Source organism: Artemia sp. Qi Xiang Cuo, chromosome 11, assembly GCF_049724085.1.
Source record: "Artemia sp. Qi Xiang Cuo chromosome 11, ASM4972408v1, whole genome shotgun sequence".
Taxonomy (NCBI): Eukaryota; Metazoa; Arthropoda; class Branchiopoda; order Anostraca; family Artemiidae; genus Artemia; species Artemia sp. Qi Xiang Cuo.
The window spans coordinates 47,235,587-47,254,594 of NC_142804.1; the positions used below are offsets into that span (position 1 = coordinate 47,235,587).

The 19,008-nt window shown below is 34.9% G+C and overlaps 1 protein-coding gene across 1 annotated transcript in view; it reads right to left on the bottom strand.

Annotated features, from left to right (window-relative positions):
• The window catches only part of aux (cyclin-G-associated kinase), a 97,086-nt gene that overhangs the window by 53,967 nt on the left and 24,111 nt on the right, over positions 1-19,008 (bottom strand). The window contains exons 2-6 of the mRNA XM_089096846.1: positions 16,592-16,653; positions 12,496-12,658; positions 4,432-4,571; positions 1,812-1,937; positions 358-580 (exon numbers count right to left, since the gene is read on the bottom strand). Coding sequence (XP_088952972.1) covers positions 358-580; positions 1,812-1,937; positions 4,432-4,571; positions 12,496-12,658; positions 16,592-16,653 — 714 coding nt within the window. The remainder of the gene's footprint in view (positions 1-357; positions 581-1,811; positions 1,938-4,431; positions 4,572-12,495; positions 12,659-16,591; positions 16,654-19,008) is intronic.

Genomic DNA, 19,008 nt, shown 5'->3' on the forward strand with positions numbered 1-19,008 from the left:
ATGTGAGTACAGAGAGCTATTATGTTCTAGGGGGACAAAAAATTCTACATAGTATCAGAGCCTTACATAAATGCAATATGAGTAGACTACTGTCAACTAGGGCAGTGACGAATCCAGGGGGGACCCTTCCCCCCCCAAGATTTTTCTGGCACCCTGATTCCTTTTTTTTCTGTTTTTCACTCTTTTTTAAAAATAAATTTGTCAATGTGGTCAATTATTGGCACCCTTGTTACATTACCCCCCCCCCCAAGATTTGGCTTATTGATGCCTTTGTCACATTGGGCCCCCTCCTAGAACATTTTGGTCTAGATCCGCCCATGAACTAGGATATATGAAGAAAAAGAAGAAAATACGTACGAATGAGATCATGATAAACTTCATATCTAGAATCAGCAGGAATATTGTAATTAGCATTAGTTATCCTAAGTTTCGCCGAATCTTCAAAAGGATGTCTTCCAAAGCAGATTGTGTATAATAAACACCCAAGTGCCCACATATCAACTCCTTCATTGATTGGATAATTATTCCAAGTGTCTAACATCTCTGGAGCTCTATACATTGGAGTTGTTCGTCGGCAAAGCTAGAATAAAAAAAAAAAGTTTTCACTTATTTATTAAAATTAGTTTTACAATGCCAGCGCACACTAGGGCTTGCAAAAAAAATATTTTGCTTTTCGGACTAACTTAAAAAGACACCACTCAATTTTCTATTGAAGGAGACATGCGATTTTTCTGCTTATTTGGTTGGACTACGTTGATTTGTGTATACAAGGGTTATTTTTCATGCCCTTCAATTGTTTAAACTTTGACTGGATAATTGCTCGAGAATAACCTTATTGCTATCATCCTATGACGAGTGCAAAAGTCATTTTAATACAGTTCGTAAAAAGGCTTATGCCAGCTTTGCCTCTCACTCAGACTATCTGTCTTAGCTTTTTTTTTATTTCCAATTAGTCATGGCTCTCAACTTTTTCATCACAGTCCACCAACTTGATTTTAATTCAAAAATTTTAGAGAAAAATTTTCTCCCCTTTTGCGAGAGGTAGGGGTACAGTTCGTAATATAATTTCTAAAGAAAATCCCTAAAAAAGCACTTTAATTCGAAGAATAATGGAGCAAATCCATTTTAGCAAAAATATACTCGAGGCGGTTTAAGCTACAACTTTCTTGGGCTTAGATTCCAAAAACTTTAGTAATATAACAAATAACTGTTCTCCTCATTCAACAAACAAATGAATTCGTTTCGGAAGGGGTGGGGATGGCAGAATTTCGAAAACATAAAAAATAAGCAAAGTATCTGACGAATATACAAAATATAAAGATGTTTTCTCGAGATTTTGGAAGGAAAGAACGAACCGAAATCCCCTTTTCTAAGCATTTCCACATGTGGTATTACTTTATGTCATATAGATTTGAAAATAATCGCTCCAAAGGTGAATAGTTACGAAACTAGAAGTACATCTAAATAAATATATAGAGAAACTCTAGAAGACTTATTTGGAAGTGCAAGAGGTGATGAAATAAAAAGTTTCAGGATTCTTAGGGCTTCACATTGTAAAATCTGAATTGGCTTAATAGAGCTTTTAAATGTAGATAAATAAACACGAGAACAATAATTGATATTAGAATGAATCAGAGCAAAATAAATGCTTGTAGAGTATGGCGAGTAATACTTCAACCTTCACATTATACCAACACACTTTGAATTCATTAAATGCAGTTCTTGAATGATATGCTTTGGTTAATTACAAGTTAAAGGAACTTCATTGTATCCACCCTTAATGGCACCAAAGTAAAAGTCACCAAACTAACCTCATCTTCCAGAAGTCCTCTTTGTTGTGAGTTCCATGTCACATCAGGTGTGTATGTTTCTGTCATAGCACTGCCAAAATCACACAATTTTACAAAACCATCAGCAGTTAGTAGCAAGTTTTCAACCTAGAAAGTAAATTCATCAGACATATAAATTCCCAAAAGATGCGCGTTGCAAATACTTCAATTTATTTAAATTGCCACAAGGTACAAGAATAGACAAAGTTAATAAGAGCTCATACCCACTGGAATTCAGGAGTGATATCAAACACTTGCCCCCACCCCTCCGAAGCAAGTTAAGATGCTTGCATTTAAATGTAATATAATTTAGGACGTTGGAGACTACAGTTTTAAAAAAGATTTAACATATTCAAACCTTACAGATTCCTCTGACCAAAGGCACTATGTAAACATGTCTGCACTAAGGGGGAGGTGGATTACCATTTTAGGTCTACCCAAAGCGTCTCAAAAGAAAAACTTAATATTAGGGAGTAGAAGCTTAGATTGGGCGGATTCATATTGATGCAAGGAAGAGTACCATTTAAGGAGGGGTACTATTTAATATCTATCCAAAACGTCTCAAAAGAAAAATTTTATATTTGGCAGTAGAAGCTTATATTGGACGGATTCACCCTTGTTTCCCCTTCCATAGAAATCCTTCGGCACCCCCTCCAAAAATGTTTGCATCAATATAACTGAACAAATCAGGATTGAACATCAAAATCAAGAACATGCTCCCATTTTCAGTCACCAGGTTTGAAGCCAGCTCGATAGAAATTGCTTTCAGGTTCTCCGTGTTCAACCCAGCGAAATTAAAGCGGTTACATCTTAGGGTTCCAAGCATGTTAGACATGGGTTCTCAAAATTAAAAAGCCCCAGAATAGAATGGTTGAACATGGGTTCTGAAAAACACAAAAACTGGTACTCAAAATGATAGTCAGCAAAACCCGTGTCCAACTCCTTGTTGGATGTGGGGTAGTATCTTGTCTCATAGCTTCTGACTTGCCTAACGAAAAATATCATCTCTAAGTCAGCTGAATCTTTTAAAAGTTATTTGATGCAAATTTTTGGTAGTTTACACATGATTAAAACATGTACATGCGCAGATGGACTACTAGATCAACAAAGAACAAAATAAATTTGAAGAGCCAGCTGTGAGGTTCCAACCAGCCAAGAGTCCAAAGAACATGGTCTAATATGTCGAAATAGACTAGTCTATTTCTATTAGATTTCGCCATAACGGACAAATGCGTCGAGCACATAAATAGTAAATTAGGCTTCTGTATGCAGAGCGGTTACTTTTTCCTTTTTTTTACTTTTAATTGTTTAATTACTTAATTTTTCACTCTTAATTTTAATTAATTTCTAACTTTTTAAATTTTTTGAAAAAAATTAGCATTTTGCAAGAAGCTTTTCATACATTTTAGGAGTTTTCTTGATTGTAAAATCATTTTAGAGAGCTTTAAATAGCCTCAAGATCCTGGAAAATACAAAATATTTTTAGCTTTTTCTTCAACTTAAAGAAGAATTACTCGAATTAAAAAAAGAAGCGTTTTCAATCAATGCGTTTTCAAGACATTAGATTTTAATTATAGAAGAATTACTCGAATAAAAAAAAAAAACGTTTTCAATCAATGCGTTTCCAAGAAATTAGATTTTAATTTCGTGTGCTTTTAAGCAGAGATGAAGGGCAAGTAAAGGATAATTCCTGAGGTAGATGACGAGTTTAACTTAACATTATGGCATATTTAGCAAGACCAGAAACGGCACATTTCACAATAAACATGATACAAAAGCACCCATTGGATGTCATATTTTTCTTACAAGAATTAAATATAAAAATTATCAACCAGATTAACTGTACTATATATATATAAAGCCTTCTTCATCCAACTACAGCAAAGTAATGCAAATGATGTTGAGGAAGAGAGAGAGAGAGAGAGAGAGAGAGAGAGAGAGAGAGAGAGAGAGAGAGAGAGAGAGAGGGGAGAGAGAGAAAGAGAGAGAGACAGAGAGAGTGAGGGGGGAGAGAAAGGAGAGAGGGAGAAAGAGAGAGAGAGAAAGAGAGAGAGAGCTTTTCTTAATTTTTTCGTGTGTTGCTCCCCAAAGACCATGGACAGGTTGATCGAGTTTTGTCTAAAATCCCACATTATCTCCAAAGTCGTAAAAAATATACTTTTTGAAGCTTTTTTCTGCTTCGCCAAAATTCCAGGCTCCGAACTTAGTGTAAAAAGTATACAGCAAATGGGATTTGTAGGTCAATTTTAGCCAGCAAGTCGAACCCAAGTGCTATTTCAACTTCAATGAGAAGTCACCTTCCAACAGAGAATTATAGGAAAATTCTCATTTTCATTTCCAGCGCTTTTATAACAGTAATAATCTCTAACTTTATGAAATAATTTTTTTAAAAATTCCTTATTATGTTTTTATCAGTTTTTTACTTTCCCGCGTATGTACCTGACAACTATCTTTGACTAATAAATTTCTACATTTCCATCATATTTTGAAAAAGCAGAGTATATTTACAAGAGCAGATACATCTCAGATTAACCTAACTTTCAAAACTCCTGAGTCTTTCTTAGAAATCTTCCCTTTTTTTACACAAGAATAACTACATTACCTTTAAATCATAATGCACAACAGGGGGCGATAAAGAATGCATAGCTTTAACAGCTTTGCAAGTCTGAAAGAAGACTGAGCAGACTTCATCTGCATTAAGTCCACAGCTTCGCTGCTTTAGTCTTTCCATTAAACCTCCACCTAAAATAGGTAAAAGTTATCAATTACTTTTGGCAAGTCATCATTAGTTCCTGTATGGGGCTAGAGATCTGTCAAAGGACAAGTAATTGAAGTTATCAATTACTTTTGGCAAGTCATCATTAGTTCCTGTATGGGGCTAGAGATCTGTCAAAGGACAAGTAATTGAAGTTATCAATTACTTTTGGCAAGTCATCATTAGTTCCTGTATGGGGCTAGAGATCTGTCAAAGGACAAGTAATTGAAGTTATCAATTACTTTTGGCAAGTCATCATTAGTTCCTGTATGGGGCTAGAGATCTGTCAGCAGGACTGAGCAGTCTTTTATTGGACCAAGAGATTTGTAAAGACATCCTTTGAGGAGAATAAGACATCTCTTCAGCTCTCATGTTATTTACACTCATGGTAATTAGAATTCTTTGTAATTTCTTCAGACCCGTTAAACCTCCTCACTTTCTGTGAATAATAAAAAAATTATTCTGATCCAAGACGTTTAATAAATACTAAAAAAAAAATCAAAAAGATGAAAAAATAAAAAAAATTTAGGTCTGGTGAAGTTCAAGTAATGCAAGCACTTAAATACTTAATATGTCAACATACGTGAAATAACGCTCCCCTGGGAAAAATTCCTTACCTTAACACAGCCAGTTCGTAGGCAAAGCACAAGAAAATACATCTGGTCATTACAAATACTTGAAAGAGATAATCTTAAGAACTAAAAAGTGATTTCTTACCAATTAGAACAAAAAACTGAATTTTTAAAATATAAAATTCATCAATAGTACGAATAAGGATCCAAACACTTGCTTTAATATTGTTGGTTGTATTCCAACATGCAAGAATACAAGCCCGAGTATGTTGGTTGTATTATCATATGTTCTTCAATCAAATAGGACCCGATCTTCGTGATTTTCATAAAGCGCTTTTGTCGCTATTTGTTTTATGAAAAACTTTATTTTTATTGCACGATTTGTTAGTCTTGTCATGTTTATTAGAGCTTTTGAGTTTCGCAACTTATTAGCAGTTACTAGCATCTTGTATTTTTTAGATTGCTGGTTATTGCAGTAGCTTGTGGTTAATTCGTTTATTAAGATGAAATGGAAAGCCATCTCTTCTGTACGCCACGCGCCGTGTACGCTTGCTGCTTAATTAGAATCAATAAAGTTTACGCCCAATTTAAAGTGTGCTTTTTCGCTAAGGCTCTGGAATTTACAAGCGACACCAACGCTATCTAACTTGATTAGACTCAGTCTTAAATCACTCTGCCCATAAGAGAGGTTTCTGGAATAAAATCCACCTTCTTTTTCTGATTTGTATCTTTATAATTAACTTTTAAGTCATGATACTTATTAAAAAATACACCATTTGAGTGTATTCTTTATACCTCTTTACATACTTTGTAGCAATTTTTTATTTCACTTTAATGAGCGTATATTTTTCTTTTTTGCATTAGCCATGACCTGAACTAAAAGGGTGCATCACCCTTTCTTCTGAAAATACGTTACTGAGCTCTTAAGAATTTCCAATTGCATTTTTATTCAATGTCCACATTAGCACTGACATACAATGATTAGGTAACAAAACATTTCATTTCTTCTGACTCAATGAGAATCTGATATAATCTTGTTTGTTATATACCAGAATAAAATCATATTATTCAGCAAAGCACTCTAATTTTTAAAGGTTGACAGGTATACACTAATAAAAAACATTCCTTAAAGGTTTGTATTTTAATTGTAAAAAAAAAAAAAAAAAAAAAAAAAAAAAAACCGATAAAGATCAATATACTTATTCTCACTCGTCTGTAACATTATGAAAAATGTGAAATACTTCTTTGGCCTTGCACACAACGAATCCTTAAGTCCTACAGTCTTTAAGAGAAGATGACTAAAAATGTACTTTGGTAAAAGAAAAAAGAACGAAATGAAGAGCTAAGAGCTGATAAGGTTGAATATCATCAGTCCAAGAGTTTTTAACTCCTTAAACTACATGAATACAAACAATAAGTTTAAATTTTTGACATACAGTGTTGCCAATGACTCAAAAGAATCACAAGGCAAACGATCTAAAAATTACTAAAATAAAATTAAATTCTCCAGAACAGCCTGTTCCTTAGATCCTTATTTTGGGCAGCGTTTTTTAAGAGGGCACACAAGCATTAGAGAATAAGACCAAATACTCTAGCGAAGCTTACCAGTATTAAATGGAATATGTCTTTTTTGTAACAGTAAATTACGCTAGCATTGCCAAGTGTATTGTGCAATTAGCATAGTGTTACCATTGACTCAATTAAAAAAAATCACAATGAGACTCATACAAAATCACTAAAATAAAATAGAATTCCCTAAAATAGCCTATTCCTCTATTCCTTATTTTGACTAACGTCTCTTAGAAGAAGACACTAACACCAGAGAACAAGACCAAATAGTCTGGCAAAGGTTACCAAAACTAGGTGGACAATTTCTTTTTTGTAACCTTATTCATATTGTAGGTTTATCAAATATAAAGTTAACTTTTGGAGTAATTTCTCATCTCTCTATATTTAAAATCCTGGCATTCTGCAACTTATTAAAGAATAACGTTAAATTTATACATAAAATGAAATTTTTACAACAGTCTATAAAGTAGACATGGGTAAGAGCATAGTACAGATATCTAGACAGTACGATCATCTCCTATCTCAACCATTAGACAAAGCCGGACCGCGATGCATCTCCTCTGGAGAACATCTAAACCAAGAGTGTACTAAGCGACATTAGATTTTTTCATTGGTAGCACGCATGTGGTATCGATATTCGCAGCCTGGATGACAGGAAAATAAATCAGACAAATCGAGCGTCTAGGGGATAAGGAAGAATGCAATATGTTGAAGGCAGGGGTGCCAATTAGGGGGGGGGGCAGGGGGGGCATGCCCCTCCCTTGACTTTGAAAATTACCTTTTTATTTATATTTCATAGCTATTTTCTATTTTAGATATGTGCTATATTAAACCAGCAACTGGTCCAATAAATACGACCAACAAACTGGTGCCCTAATGATATAATCTTGTTTTGAAATGTCTAAGAGCGAGCGCGTCTACACTATTTTATTTCCGAGTAGGGTTCATTCAAAACTAAGCTTCATGTGGTCAGTACCCGTTTCGTTATTATTCTTGTGAAGAATTCGTTTTAAACTATGAATTGTGTATATTGCCTTTTTAAGTAGCTGGGAAAGGAAATGTGTTCTAGGGCGTCAAGGGGTTTTGGTCAGCAGATTCTTGACGTTGTTGAATAGTTTATGGGATGACTAGTCCTAGTGGAGTGTATGGGACTGTCGTGAACAGGAAATGTAAGTGATTGGTTTATAGGGTTTCTAAGCGGGGTAGTTTTACCGTGGAGTAAGGGAGTGATTTTCTATGTGAGTCTTTACGTGTTTCTTCAGTTCTTCTCTTGCCGTGTCTGAGTGATGTCATTGTCTACTACTCGTTTAACTATGAGTAAAAAGCGACAACAAACTTTGGATTTTTTTTTCGGTGAAAATGCGGAAGAAAAATGAAGACATTAGTGCAAGAAACTGGCAATAGTGTCAGCGCCCAAGGTCTCGGGTTAGTTGAGACAAATTCCCCCACCTGTGACAGAATTTCGGAAACAAGCGGAACAATAAATGGCTCAGATCAACATGAAAGTTCGGTCTGCATCGCTGAACCCCTTGCGGGTTCCAGTAGCAGTCAAGAAACTCTCTCAGATATCTCTAGAACGCGTCACGACAAACCAGCTCAACCTATTTTTGAGAGATATCTGACTACCGCTTCTAACGGAAGGAAACTCAGTGCACATTACTATTAGACTTATGAATGGGTAGAATACTAAAAAAACTTGAATTCCGTGTTTTGTTTTGCTTGCCGCCATTTTTCTATGGGGACTCTAAGGGCTGGAGAAACTGCTGGAAGAAGGGCTTTCATTGAGTCAGGATTTTGCAAGTGGAAAGACAGTTCTGCTCTATTAAAGCAACATGATGGTTCTGAAAGACATAGGCATTGTATGTCAGCATGGACGGAATTTAAGATAATGAGTACTGGTACTTCGAAATCTATAGCGAATGCCATAATTCAGTACAGATCTCAAGAGGTTCAGGAAAATAAAGATCATGTGAAGTACATTTTTCGCGCTATTTGCTTTCTTGGCCGCCAGGGTCTTGCTTTGAGGGGTCAAGACGAATCAGAAACATCTGCAAACCGGGGTAATTTGGTTGAGTTGATGGAGGAAATGTCTAGAGGTGACGAAAAGCTCAAGGCCAAGTTACAGTACCGATATGGTCACTATTGCAGTCATCAGTACCAAAATGACGCAGTTACACTGATAGGAAATGCCTTGTGCCAAGATATTATTTCAGAAGTAAAATCAGTTAATTACTTTGTAATTCTTGTCGACGAGACAAAAGACGTTTCTAGAAAAGAACAATTAGTAGTGAAGTAGTGGAGCGACCAATCAGCTGCTATCACATGCACAAATTAGACGCCGAGAGCTTATCCACCTCGATTTGTGAAACTACAGAAAAGCTTGGTGTAGATTCGATGCTGTGTATTGCCCAATTTTATGATGGCGCATCCGTTATGAGTGGGGAATTTAACGGAGTTCAAGCAAAGTTTAGGGAGAAGGTGCCTCGTGCAGTTTATGTACACTGTCACACCCACCTATTGAACCTGGGTTTGACTGACTGCCTCAAAAATATCAGCGAAATTTCTGAATTTTCTTCTGCGGTGCAAAGAGTTTATGCAATTATATTATGAAGCAACGTATGTCACGAGCTATTTGTGGAATCCCAGCGTATTAGCGGGCAAACAGTCTTGGAGCTTGAGAAGACCGTCCAGACTCGCTGGTTTTACGCAGTCCGCTCTATTTCGAAGGTGAAGGCCAGATTTGATTGCATTGTTGCTGTGCTTGCCGTAGTCTCTGATAGTTCCAACGGCGAGGCAGCGTGTGAAGCAAAAGGACTACTGGACAAAATCAACTCTGCCTCTTTTGTTTCAACTTTACACATAATGGAAAAAGTATTAGTCCTTGTAAATTGTTTATCAGAGCAACTTCAATCCGGAAGTTTGTTGATTTATAAGGCACTTGCACTGATTTCTCGGACATATGAGACACTCCAAAAGCTGAGAAATGATAACGAATGGAACAACTTAAGCAAAAACATATCTAAATTCTTGGCTTTACACGATATCCAGGAATCAAAATCTCCACAATCTAAAACCAGGGCTCGAAGCAAGAGAAGTCAAGCCATTTCCATTCGTCTCAAAGACTTTCTTTCAAACTCAACAACCGGTAAACGCAATATCAGTCAGCCAGTTGAATCAGACTGCGGTAAACTTCTGTACTTTGAAGTAATAGATCGTTTCACGAGTGAGATGGACCAACGTTTCATGCAGAATATGCCTCTGCTCGACGCTTTATTTGCCTTCGACCCCTCAAATTCCAATTTTCTTGAACTTTCGAAAGTGGAAAGAGTCATGTGTCATTATCAAGAGATTCTCGGTGTCGATGACCATGCCATAGAATCCCAGCTTTCTCTTGCAAAGCTGCATCTGTTAAAAAGTGATATTTCAAAAATGGATCTTCTTCGAGCTATCGAAATCTTATACGACCTCCCAGTTGCCTATTCTGCAGTGCTAAAACTGATGAAGCTAGTTGCTACTTTGCCTTTGACCACTGCCAGTAATGAACGATTCTTCTCGGTATTAGGGCGTGTGAAAGACTATCTGCGATCGACGATGGGAAACGACAGACTCAGTGATCTCATGATAATGGCCGTTGAAAAAGAGGAGGTAAAGAAACTGGATTTGGATAGATTCGTCGACGATTTTGCCAAGCAGCGACCTCGCCGCTACCCCCTGTTTTAGGTATGTTTGCTAAATGTTGTTCTTTTTTTTTGCATCTTAATTTAAAAAAAATCGAAAAAAAATCCCTGCCCCCCCCCCCCTACATTTTCGTGAATTGGCGCCTCTGGTTAAAGGGATAAAAAGAAAAAGGAAAGGAAAATAATAGGTCTGGCTGTAATAATGCAAAAGATAAAGATAACATTGGTTTAAGAATGGAAAGGAAAACAAAGAACGAATTTATAAGGATAATCAAGGTAAAAATAAGTTTTATTTGAACAATGCCATAACGTGATGAAATTTGATTAGGAAGTTTGGCGCTTCGCATTGATATTTCAGTTTCATAGTTTTATCAATTTTTTTCTCAAAGGGAAATTATGTGGTTGGCATGAATGCACTCACAGATACATTAAATTTACTCACTTCTTTTTTTCACATACGTTTATTGATATTGGTTTGAATTTTATTGTCTGTAGTACTGAGGAGCTCATTAAGGAGATAATCAAATAAGAGTTTTTAAAAATTTTGCCTCTTAGCTGAAAAAAGGCGATAATCAAAAATTAAAATACTAAAACTAAAATAATTACTTGCTAGTTTATTTTCCATGGTTGGTCTGTTGATTTCACGATTAATAAATTTAACTTCGTAATATGCAAGAGTGCGCAAAAAAATATCAAATAAATTGTTCAAGGGGGAAGTCCTCGCAGCCAACTTCCCAGTTCAGGTCTTTGCATTCAAGCTAAATTCAATGGATTAGTTCCAGTTCCCAACAAGAATTTCTATAATGTTTTAGGAATATGGAATCACAGTCTGGCAAAAAGTCTTTGAAATGCCAAATAACGGTGCTAGATCTATAGGCGGATAGGACAAACATATTCAAGAGCAGAAAGGGGCAGTACAAAATTCTGTTAGCTAATGCTAAAAGCCTAAGCGAGGACAATTTTCTTAGAAAGCAAAGCTAATTATGTCAAGACAGCAAAACCGAGAACTGAATGTAAAGAATCAAAAGGAAAAAAAAACTCAACCCCCTTCTTTTCTCCAAAAAAGAATATCCTAGAAATGCGCAGGACTAAAATCATTTGTTTTGTCATCTGCAAAAGTCTTTTGGTGTGTCATATTAAAGCTTAATAATTAAGCTACAGCAAATTATGCAAGCAAGGCCACTGGTGGATCCAGTGAGGGCTGGACACCAAAAAAAAAAAACTTTCGCAATCATAAATAATTCAGGTTCGCACCATTTTTTCAAAGTTAATCGAGCAACTGAGAAATATACAATGAATCGCTTAAAAAAAGGAAATGGGAGGAGTTTTTATACACGCTAAGACTCATAGTGACAGACATTTTTTAGTATGATCGTACTGTCTAGATTTTTGTACTGTGGATAAGAGTAGAGATATTATTGGATAGGATGTGCAAACCTTAATTATAGAAAAATTTTCTTACACAGGGCTGATCCTTAATATGTACTGTTATTGTATTTGACTTCGGTTTGCATTATTAAAGTATTCTATTGCACACTGTTAGTGAAAATACACCAAAAAAACTGTGCTCACCCAATTTTGAATATTTATACATTTGATAGAAGGGATCTTACTGTATTTTCAGCTTTTTGAAAGCTATTGTATTGAAAAACCAGCACAATTCCCTTTGTTTTGTTTTTTCTTTTTAGGGAGAGATATTGTGGAGTTAAATAGCAATAAAATTTTCAGCTTATTGAAAGCCATTGAACTGAAATTTATTGCGAGTATTCAACTTTTTGAAAAATCTTACGTTGAAAATCGGTCCAATTTACCCTGATTTCTCTTTTTTATGGAGAGATAGTGTGGAATTTAAGAGCTATAGAATTTCCAGTCTCTTCAAAGCTACTCTGTTGAAAAGTCAGTCTACTTCCACCCCCGCCCCCCCCCCCCTCTCTCTCTCTTTTTCTTTCGTTTTGTCTAGGTATCATAAGCCTTAAATACTGAAAAACAAAGAAAAAAAGGAAACAGATTTTAGAGTCCTTTGTTGCTTTAGTTTCTGAGTTGTTTTAATTATGTTAATAATTAGAAAATTAAGAAATAAAACTAGAACTAACCTTTGCACAATTCAATAAGAAGATAAAATTCTTTTCCACCAGAGACATCTACACAAGAAGCATTGATCAGTTCAACAACATTCTGATTTCCTTTGAGCAGTTTCATAAAATTCAGCTCTTGAATTATTTCTCGCTCTGCCTTTGAGTCAACAGCAATCAATCTCTAGAAAAAAAAAACCTACATACAACAGAGTAGGTATGATGTATGCTCAGTAGGGGAGAGGGGGCCAGAGCACAACAAAACAGTTTAGGCCATATTAATACTGGAAGAAGTTTTCAAGCCAATATCAGGAGAAGGTATACCTCCCCCTTGTGTGCACGTACTGCGGAACGCAGGTCCCTTGTGTGCACGGAACGCAGGTCCCTTGTGCGCACGTACTACGGAACACAAGGGGGAGGTATACCTCCCCCTTGTATGCACGTACTGTAGATGTGGCGTTTATTCATACCATACCTTTCTATATTTTCCATTTAATTGACCTATTTTATATAAAATATAAAATAGAACTAAAAGACTCCAAAAAATAGAACTAATTGCAATATCCCAAGTGGGGCGAGGATTATATTTTAAATGTTATTTGAAGAATCAAGCATCTTGAGTACTTAAGCCTACTTGAATACAAGAATCTTACACAAGACACTTCAGCATATTTCTGAGTTTATGAAACAAATGTAAATCAGGAAATCTATGTAGTTTAATCCTACTTCACATCTTTCTTGAAATAAACTGTGTGTATTTGTGGTTTCAAGTCAATATACTATGTTCATTCTCACTGAGTTTTTTTTAATCATTTAACTGTTTTTTTTTTTTTTAGGTTTGCATCTTTTTATTAATTAATTAAAAAAAACTTTTTCCACAAAATAAGTTTTTCAAAAAAAAAAATTAAAGAACTCCATTAATCCAAAAATGAACAAAAATAGAATCAAACAATCTATCAAGCATAAAACTACCACAAATCAGCATCAATAACTAAATGAAACCCAAAACGGACAGAAATTACAATAACTAACTGAGTCAGACTCAGAACGAGCAGAAATTAACATGAGTAGAGTTCAAACCCCCATATGCTTTCTAAAAGCCAGAATAAAATTTGCACTTTACTGAAAAAAAGTTATTTTAAATGTTTTCACTTTTATAACTTTAAGAAATCAAAAATTAATTAAGCTTTTAATGAATAAATATCAGCATATGTATATTAAATCGACAATACATGTTCATTTGAATTTTTTCCAGTAAAGTGCAAATCTTATTCTGGCTTTTAGAAAGCATAGGGGTTTTGAACTCTACTCATGTTACTTTCTGCTCGTTTTGAGTTTGACTCGGTTATTTATTGTAACTTCTGTTCGTTTTGGGTTTAATGGTGATGGGTGGTAGTTGTATCCTTGGTAGATTATTTGATTCTATTTTTGTTCATTTTTAGTTTAATGGAGTTCTTTACTTTTTTTTTGAAAAACTTATATTGTGGAAAGTTTTTTTAATTAATTTTTGTTCGTTTTATATTGACGTAGTCTTTTTCAGGGAAAAAGAAATTAATAGTTTGAATTTTTCCGGTTTTTCTTAAGAATTTATAGTTTGGCCTGGTATTTGTATGCCGGAAAACTTTTTCAGCAATTTAAAACAACATAAATCCTTTTGAATGTCATGATACGAACAAAAGTGTTTACTTTAATCATATACATCATTTAGCTGACCTCACAAACAAAACTTAATACCATTCTCAAAAATTATATCTATGCTCGTTCACAGCCTGGATACATTTACACTCTTTTGATTCAGTAAAATTTTAAGAGTAGAATAGTAGTAATAGAGGTAGCCCCAAAAGTTTGAGCTTGATACCCTCAGTCGTACTTGGTATATTGCTGAAATATCTTATTGGCAACCAGCATACGAACAGTGCGTTTTGATTTAATTTTAAAGCAACATTAAGTTTTTAAGCATATTGGGCAAATTGCTGGTAGGTTTGAGAGCAGCAACACGTTGATGTCAGGCTGGAGCTTTACCTCACTGAAGATTCTCCTAACGTTGACTACTTTCTGCTGGATGCATTGACATTCAAAAATCAGGTGGTTCAAGGATTCTAGAAATGAGTTGCGAAGTCTGCAATATGGATCGGCTCGCTTATGCCAAATAAACTCCTCTTTTCTCAGGATCAAAGAGTTGCTTTTGATTCTATAATAAAAAACGTTATCTGCCCGTGATAGAAATAAGGATGGAATGGGCATTTTTGTCTTTGAAGGAACTCTTCTTCTGAGTATGTCTCTAAAGGTCTGGGCCTTCAAATTGGGATTAATTGGATTGTTTAAGGAGCTACTAGCTAGCTGGTCTGCTACCTCATTATGATCTCTGATAGTCCTCAGGTCTGTATCCATAGCACACCGATGGATATTATTAATGAGCTGAAGGGCGCCTTTGGAGTCTGAGAGCAATACTACTCTTTTGGAAGCCGGTGGATTAATATTGATGACCTTTAAAGCCTCTTTTATTGCCGATAGCTCTGTAGTGAGGATGGAGGTATTGTCAGGAAGTCTGGTTTTTATATTCAGTGTATAACGTGGGATAACAGATGCAGAGCCGCATTTGTTGCCTTTAACCGAGCCATCGGTGTAAATTTGGAGAGAATCTGGATACAAAGTGGTCATTTTCTCATGAAAAACTGTCTGGATTTGGATTAGCAGGTAATTTGTCTTTTGCAACGGTATCAACTCTAGTGAAACACTTGGAGGTGACATTTACCATCCTGGGGGTACAAGAAAATGACTGAAACATGGTGAGTCAAGTTTCCAAGATGGGACAAGCTCGTTAAATGCTTTCCATGACCTTATAGATGTCAAACTATGGGAGATAATTTTAAATTTTCAGGTATTTCTATAGTTTGAATTAAAAAATTAAAATTATCACTCAGACACCATAAATATTTTTTTACTTTACATAATAACTTTAGCGATTGTTAAAATTTTCAGGAATTATTCTAGTTTCAATTGACAAATCAGATTTCTTGTTAATTCTTGTACGTCAAATATACCTCTGTATCTACTGCAAAACTTTACCAGCATCAGCATCAAACCTTTACCAGCGAACTAATTTTAAAATTTTCAGGTATTTTTCTAGTTTGAATAAAAAATTAAAATTATCACTTAGACACCATAAATATTTTTGCAGTTCACATAACAACTTTAGCGATTCTGTTAAAATTTTCAGGAATTATTCTAGTTTCAATTGACCAAATCAGATTTTTTGTTCATTCTTGTACCTCAAATCTACTTCTGTATCTACCGCAAACCTTTACCAGCATCAGTTAGAAAGTAGTATTCAGACAAAGAATCAGAACGAGAAAATCCTTCGAAACTCGTAGACGATAAAGATTTTTAAAAAAGTCAGACTTTTATGTAGCTCAAATTTGCCTCAGAGACTACCTCACCCTTTCAATCCTCAATCCAAGTTGCTGTAATGTTCTGATGTATTAGGGATGTTAAATCAAACCCCTAAACCACTTCCTCAATTCGAAATTGTCTTTTCAGCACAGCATTCTTTACCTTAAAAAATTCATCCTCAACCTAAAAAAAACTCAAATTTGTGACAGAGCTAGTGTGGAAAACTTTTCGGATTCGGAATCAGCACATACTTTTTAGTAGGACAGTGAGAATCATTTGCATAGCAATTTGTTTGAGGTGGACCCCTTTCTTTCACAATTTTCCTAGAACCTCACCCTCAACCTCACTCGCTTTCAAAGCTTTAAGCCCCAAACAATTCTTTTGACTTTAAGCATTTAGTTTCATGTTCATCAGCAAAAAAAGAGCGTAGAAATGACATATCTAATCAAATTTGCTGGTATTTACTCTATCACATTTTTTACCTCAACCTCAAATTTAACCTAAAAAACTCAAACTTTTGAAACAGCTAGAGGGGCAAACTTTTTGGATTCGGAATCAGCACATATTTTTGGGTCGGGTAGTGAAAGAATCATTTGTATAGCAATTTGTTTGAGGTTGACCCCTTTTTTCACAATTTTCCTAGACTAATACCAAAAAGTAATCACTAAAACAGAAATACTGCATGGAGAAAAGAAATTAAGTTCTTAAAAATAAAATTACTTACTTTTAAAGCATATTCCTTTCCAGTTGAACATTCAACTACCAGGAAAACATATGCAAACCCGCCTAAAATAGATCAATCAAATTAAAGATACCATTTTACATTGGTGATTTTAAATTTAAACAAGGAAGAAACAAACAAGAGGTATGCATAAAATAAATAAAAAAAATTATACAGATACACATCTATACCCATGGAAGGAATCTCTCTTGATACTGGTGCAAAGAACATCCAAGAACAATAAAAAATAGCTGCCTAAACATGCCAATTTCTGTGTATACACCCCGCCCATAAAAATAAAACCTCTGACATACCCCCTTTCCCCTGACAATTGGACTTGTGAGCATCTTTGTATATACATGGATAAAAAAAAATATTTTGAAATTTCCATGGACAGCAGAGAAAACAAAGTACAATACTAGCAACAAATAACTAAAGGAGAGCAGCAGTTGTCAACTATAGTGAGCAAAATTAACAGACACAGCATTAGAATGTGAGAGTTTATCACTTCTAAGGATAGAAGTCTTGATCTAATGAACATATCAGGCAAAGTTTTTGGAGAGAGCTGATGAAAGGGCCCATATATATTCATTTTAAACACATTTCCAGACTTTTGTTTCCTTTCCATACTAAATGAAAACTGTAGCTATATGTACTAAAAGAATTACAGCTTTCGCCATTTTTCAAATCTCATCTATTTTGAAAATCTATTTTTATATTTTTAAATCTACTGGGAATTTATGAATTCAAGCGAAATTATCTTAGAAAAAAAGGAAAAATAAATAAAATAAAAGCATGGATTGAAATAGAAAAAAAGATGAAAATGTGATTAATAGAAAATTTCAGGATTTCACAAAGTAAGCACTTATCAAATGTGGTTTGAATATCAAATTTCTACTAGCAAATAAAAATCTTGCAGTCCCATGGAACTTTTGAAACCAACAAAACTTCACCATTAATAAGTAAATGAAACCCAAAACAAACAGAAATTACGAGGTGAGTAGGACTGACGCCCCCCCCCCATGCCTTCTGAAGACCAGAACATAATTTGCACTTTACTTAAAACAATCCTTATTTTGAGCAGAATGGTTCTATTTCTGATAACATCGAAAAACAACGTCATAACCAAGATTACTGAAAAAAACAACAAATGAATTTGGATTGACAGTTTAATATACATACACAAAAAAACATGATCTATGACTATTTGCAAGAAACATGATCTATGACTATTTGCAACACGGATATTTATTCCTTAAAGTCTTAATATTTTTGGATCTATTAAAACATTTAAAATGTATTTTGAAGATATTAAGTCCCTAGGTGAAAAAATTGCTGATATGCCCTTTTGACACTCTCTAGGCATATCATATGTTTTGAGTTAGTTCAACTTTCCGCTCACATTTCCTTTTAATTTTCCCTTCAACATCCTCAGCCTTGGTAGTACTTGCTACAAAAGCAGTAGTTGTAGTGGCAGTAGTAGCAGTAGTTGTAGTACTAGCAGTAAAATGCAAATATTGCCTTTTTGGTCAATTGATAATCCCCATCATCATTTCCTGAAAGATCAAAATTAATACACTCAGTCATTCATGAGTTAGACCCTTTTGACACCCCGTATGCCCATAACATATTTTGATTTAGTTCAATACTCACCTCAACATTCCCTGAAAGGTTTACCTGGACACACTTTGTCTTTTTGGACACTAAAGGTCAAACATGCCAACCTTTCTTTACCAACCTTTTTTCTTTCTTTTTTTTAACAAATACTATATGTAGGCAATGGATGAATTGCATAGCTTAAGAATCCTTGCCCTGAGACAATTCCTTCTATACAAACTGCCTTGGTGAAAAAAAAAAAAAAAAAATAATAATAATACACCGTGCCCACATTGCTCTTTACTTGGGCAGTGCTATTGTACTGTCTACGATAGTTAGAAAGTAATAATTGCAATAAGCACTTTGGGGTATAATTCAATTCCATATTAAACACCAAAAAAACAATGACTATAATAGGCACATTGAACGCATAGAAATACGCTATGGCCCATTTCTTTTTTCCCAATTTGATTTATGTCCTGTCAGTAGCCTTCACTCATTCACCTAGCCCAACCACTTGCCAAGATAGCCAAAAGCTCTCTATCTAGAATTTCACCTTGATAGTATTGCTGATATGATTACAAGATTCAAGTTGCTCAACCATGAAAACTTAATCCCAAAAATATGTAAGCCAGACAAGTCTCCAAGAACAAGAGAACATAATGAAAAGCTTTTCAAGAAGCATGGAATTGCAAGGCTGCATGGCGAATTCTTTTCTAACCCATGGATGAAATTATAGAACTTGTTAGATCAGGGTACAGTTTCTTCTGCCAGTATTGATTAATTCAACCCATCAGTTGACAAGAAATATAACAAGCTTTGGT